Source organism: Gossypium hirsutum, chromosome D12 (genome assembly GCF_007990345.1).
Source record: "Gossypium hirsutum isolate 1008001.06 chromosome D12, Gossypium_hirsutum_v2.1, whole genome shotgun sequence".
Classification (NCBI taxonomy): Eukaryota; Viridiplantae; Streptophyta; class Magnoliopsida; order Malvales; family Malvaceae; genus Gossypium; species Gossypium hirsutum.
Window position 1 is genome coordinate 6311944 of NC_053448.1, and position 4471 is coordinate 6316414.

Here is a 4471-nt window from a genome sequence, read left to right on the forward strand (position 1 = left end):
ACAAAAAGAAGTCAAAGGATTTTTAGGAAGGTTGAATTACATCGCTCGATTCATTGCTTAACTTACCATCCAGTGTTATCCAATTTTTTGACTCCTTCAAAAACATAATCCAAGAGAACGGAACGAGGAGTGCCAAATGGTCTTTGACAAAATAAAATAGTATTTGTCTAGTCCCCCGGTGTTAGTACCATCGATGCTTGAAAAACCCTTAATATTGTATCTGACCGTGTTAAAAAACTCAATGGGTTGTGTATTGGGGCAACACGATGAGTCAGGGAAAAGTGAAAAAGCAATTTACTACCTCAGTAAAAAGTTCACAGAGTATGAGGTAAAGTACCCATCAATCGAAAATTTTTGTTGTGCATTGGTTTGGGTAGTTCGAAGGCTCAGACAATACATGTTGTATTATATGGCATGGTTAATTTTAAAGCTCGACCCAATAAAGTACATGATGGAATCACATGTACTTTCAGGGAGAATGAGACGATGGCATATCATATTGTTTGAGTATGACATTGTGTATATAAGCCAAAAGTTGATGAAAGGAAGCGAAATAGCGGACTTTTTGGCAAGTCGAGCAATGGAAGAGTATGAGTCTTTGAGATTCGATTTCCCAGATGAAAACATGATGTGCATTTCTAGAAAAGAGGGCGAGCCGTCAAAAGATCAATCATGGAAGATAAGCTTTGATGGTGCATCGAACGGATTGGGGCACGGGATAGAAGCATTCTTAGTGTCACCGAAAGGGAACCATTACTCGCTCACTGTCAGATTGAATTTTTTCTGTACCAATAACATAGCGGAATATGAAACTTGCATCATAGGACTTCGTGCAGCCATTGAAAGGAAAATCAAAATTTTAGAGGTGTATAGGGACTCAGCATTAGTGATTTATGAAATCTGTGGAGATTGGGAAATAAAGGATTCAAAATTAGTTAGATATCGCGATCTCATTGCGGAACTGTTTCCCATGAGAAGAAAACCAATTGGCTGATGCCCTATCCACCTTGGCTTTAATGTTTAAAGCAAACAGAGAAACTAAAATAATGCCTCTCCAAATGAGTATATATGAGGTCTTCGCATATTGTTTTAGCATTGAGAGGGAGTTAGATGGATGACCATGGTTCCATGATATCTTGCAGTATATCAAGAATCAAAGGTATCCCGAGTAAGAAAATGAGAATTACAAAAAAACAATTAAGAGAATAACGATTGGATTTGTTCTTGATGGGGATATTCTATACAAAAGAATACTTGAAGATGTCCATGAAGGAATTTGTAGAACACATACCAATGGTTTCACTATGGCTAGGCAAATTATGAGAATTGATTATTATTGGTTGGCGATGGAAAGGGATTGCATTAGTTACGCATGAAAGTGCCACAAGTGTCAAATTTATGACGATAAAATCCATGCAGCTCCTTCGCCCCTTCATGTCATGACTTCTCCCTGGCCTTTTTCTATGTGGGGTATGGATTTTATAGGGCCAATTTTCCCGAAGGCTTCTAATGGACATTGATTCATGTTTGTGCTAATAGATTACTTCACAAAATGGGTAGAAGCCACTTCATTTTCTAATGTGACAAAGACTATAGTCTGTAGATTCCTAAAAAATGAGATCATATGTCGATACAGTTTGCCTGAGAGAATTATTTTAGATAATGCTTTGAATTTGAACAACAAGAGTGTGTGAGCAATTTCAGATAAAGCATCATAATTCCTCACCCTATCGCCCCAAAATGAACGGAACAGTAGAAGCAGTTAACAGAAACATTAAGAAGATTATCGGGAAGATGACTAAGATATATAAAGATTGGCACGAGAAGCTACCATTCGCTTTATACGCATACTGCATCTCTATACGGACATCTACGGGAGCAACTCCTTTCTCCCTGGTCTACGGGATAGAAGTTATTCTACCTATCGAAGTGGAGATCCCATCGCTACGTGTCTTGATGGAGTCAAAACTAGAAGAATCAGAATGGGTTCAAGCTCGATATGATCAACTAAACCTTATTGAAGGGAAACGATTGAAGGCAATTTGTGATAAACAAATGTACCCGAAGAGAATGATCACAACCCATGTTAAAAAGGTGCAGCCAAGAGAATTTCACGAAAAGGAGCTTGTACTAAGAAAGATCCTCCCAATACAAAAAGACTTTCGAGGAAAATGGTCACCAAATTGGGAAGGGCTGTACGTTGTAAAAAAGATATTCTCGGGAGGGTTCTGATTCTCACTAAGATGGATGGGAAAGAATTACCTAATCCAGTGAACTCAGATGCTGTGAAGAAATATTATGCCTAAAAAAATCAAGTCAAGATGAAAACCTGAAAATGACATCTTGATAAACAAAAAGGATTAGGATGAAAACCCAAAAAGGCATCCTAATGAAATAGCTTCGAACTTTAATGAAATAGCTTCGAACTTAAAGAACAAGACAACTTGAACGGGGAGTCAAATGACGAAGTTACAACAGTTGAAGTATTCTCAGAAGCTTGAAATCTTCTACACAAGAAGCCATGCTCGAAAAGATCTTTGATGGAGAAATATTGAAAAGTTCATGCGTTAGATATCTAGAGCATTCATGACCATTAAATTCGTTTATTTTCTTCATGACGTTTCCTTTATTGAACTTTTCCTTGTTAATCTTCTTTTTCTGTTGCTTTTGAAATAAAATATGAACGTGATGTTTTCCCTTCATGCTTACTTTGTCATTTTTCAAGCATATCATGTTTGGTTCATTTAAATAATAAATAATAAGATGACATACTCTAAACAAAAGGAATGTTGAGCATTATCCAGATGAGAATTTGATTTACAAGGGCCTCGAAGCAAGGAAAAAGTTCAACAAGGGGCAGAAGGGTGATATATGAAAAATGTGGGATTACTCACAAAACTTTCAGATGAGTACAAAACCTGAGAGAAAAGTCAAGGATTGAAGCAATAAATGCAAACCCTTACGAAAAAGAGGGCACGTGACAAACAATCCAGGGTGTATGGAATGATCATGTAGGCATAAAAAGATTTAGGACAAACACGTGCATATCATAATAACATCATACATGACATATACAAGTATCCCAATAGAACAATAAATATTGGGAGGTAGCTGCACTAAATCAATGAAAAAGAAGGCTTTCGAGTTTCACCTGATAATCTTTTTTAAATTCTGGTTTTTTTTTAAATTATTACTTTTTTCGTCTTTGAAAAAATCAACTCATAATCCGAGAAGTGAGTTGAGCCTCGGGTCACACATTGAGGTATTTTCAAGTTCTATTTTTCAAAAAATAAACTCATAATCTGAGAAGTGAGTTGAGCCTCAGGTCGCACGCTAAGGTATTTTCAATTTCTGTTGTTTTTCAAAAATGAACTTATAATCCGAGAGGTAAGTTGAGCCTCGGGTCACACGCTAAGGTATTTTTAATTTCTGCTTATAAAAAATTAACTTATAATCCGAGAAGTCAGTTGAGCCTCGGGTCGCATATTGAGGTATTTTCAATTTCTATTTTTCAAAAATCAACTTATAATCCGAGAGGTGAGTTGAGCCTTGGGTCACACACTGAGGTATTTTCAATTTCTGTTTTTCAAAAATCAACTCATAATCCGAGAAAATGAGTTGGGCCTCGGGGCGCGCGCTGAGGTATTCTTAATTTTTGTTTTTCAAAAATCAATTCATAATCCTAAAAGTGAGTTGAGCCTTGGGTCGCACGCTGGGGTATTTTCAATTTCTATTTGTCAAAAATCAATTCATAATCCGAGAAGATGAGTGGAGCCTCGAGTCGAGCACTGAGGTATTTTCAATTTTTATTTTTCAAAAATCAACTCATAATCCGAGAAGTGAGTTGAGTCTCAGGTCACACGCTGATGTATTTTTCAATTTCTGTTTTTCAAAAATCAATTCATAATCCGAGAGGTGAGTTGAGCCTCGAGTCGCGCGCTGAGGTATTTTCAATTTCTATTTTTCAAAGATCAACTCATAATTCGAGAGGTGAGTTGAGCCTCAGATCACACGTCGAGGTATTTTTCAATTTCTATTTTTCAAAAATAAACTCAAAATCTGAGAGGCGAGTTGAGCCTTGAGTCACATGCCGAGGTATTTTTAATTTCTATTTTCAAAAATCAACTTATAATTTGAGAGGTGAGTTGAGCCACAGGTCGCGCGCTAAGGTATTTTATATTTCTGTTTTTCAAAGATCAACTCATAATTCGAGAGGTGAGTTGAGCCTCGGGTCGTACGCCAAGGTGTTTTCAAGTTCTTTTTAAAATAAAAATAAAAATAAAATAAAATATTTTTTTGACAATCGAACAAAATTCAGTGCTTTTAAGTCTTTACTCTATCCCTGTTTCACAGCGATGAGCGAAGAAGCACTAAATTTTGTCCGATTCGGGTTTCGTGTTTAAAATTTTTCCAAATTACGGGTTTAGGCTTGTCTCATTGGGCCCAATGATTGGGCCCATTGGGATTGGAT

The 4471-nt window shown here is 36.7% G+C and overlaps 1 protein-coding gene across 1 annotated transcript; it reads left to right on the plus strand.

Annotated features, from left to right (window-relative positions):
- Window positions 1–451: 451 nt before the first annotated feature.
- Window positions 452–994, plus strand: LOC107940710 (uncharacterized). The gene has a single exon (XM_016874156.1). The coding sequence runs from the start codon at window positions 452–454 to the stop codon at window positions 992–994; it is 543 nt and encodes a 180-aa protein (XP_016729645.1).
- The last annotated feature ends 3477 nt before the right edge of the window (window positions 995–4471 follow it).

Bases quoted from the DNA above. Each gene is read 5' to 3' on its own strand.
- LOC107940710 (XM_016874156.1), top strand. From the start codon at position 452: ATGGAATCACATGTACTTTCAGGGAGAATGAGACGATGGCATATCATA.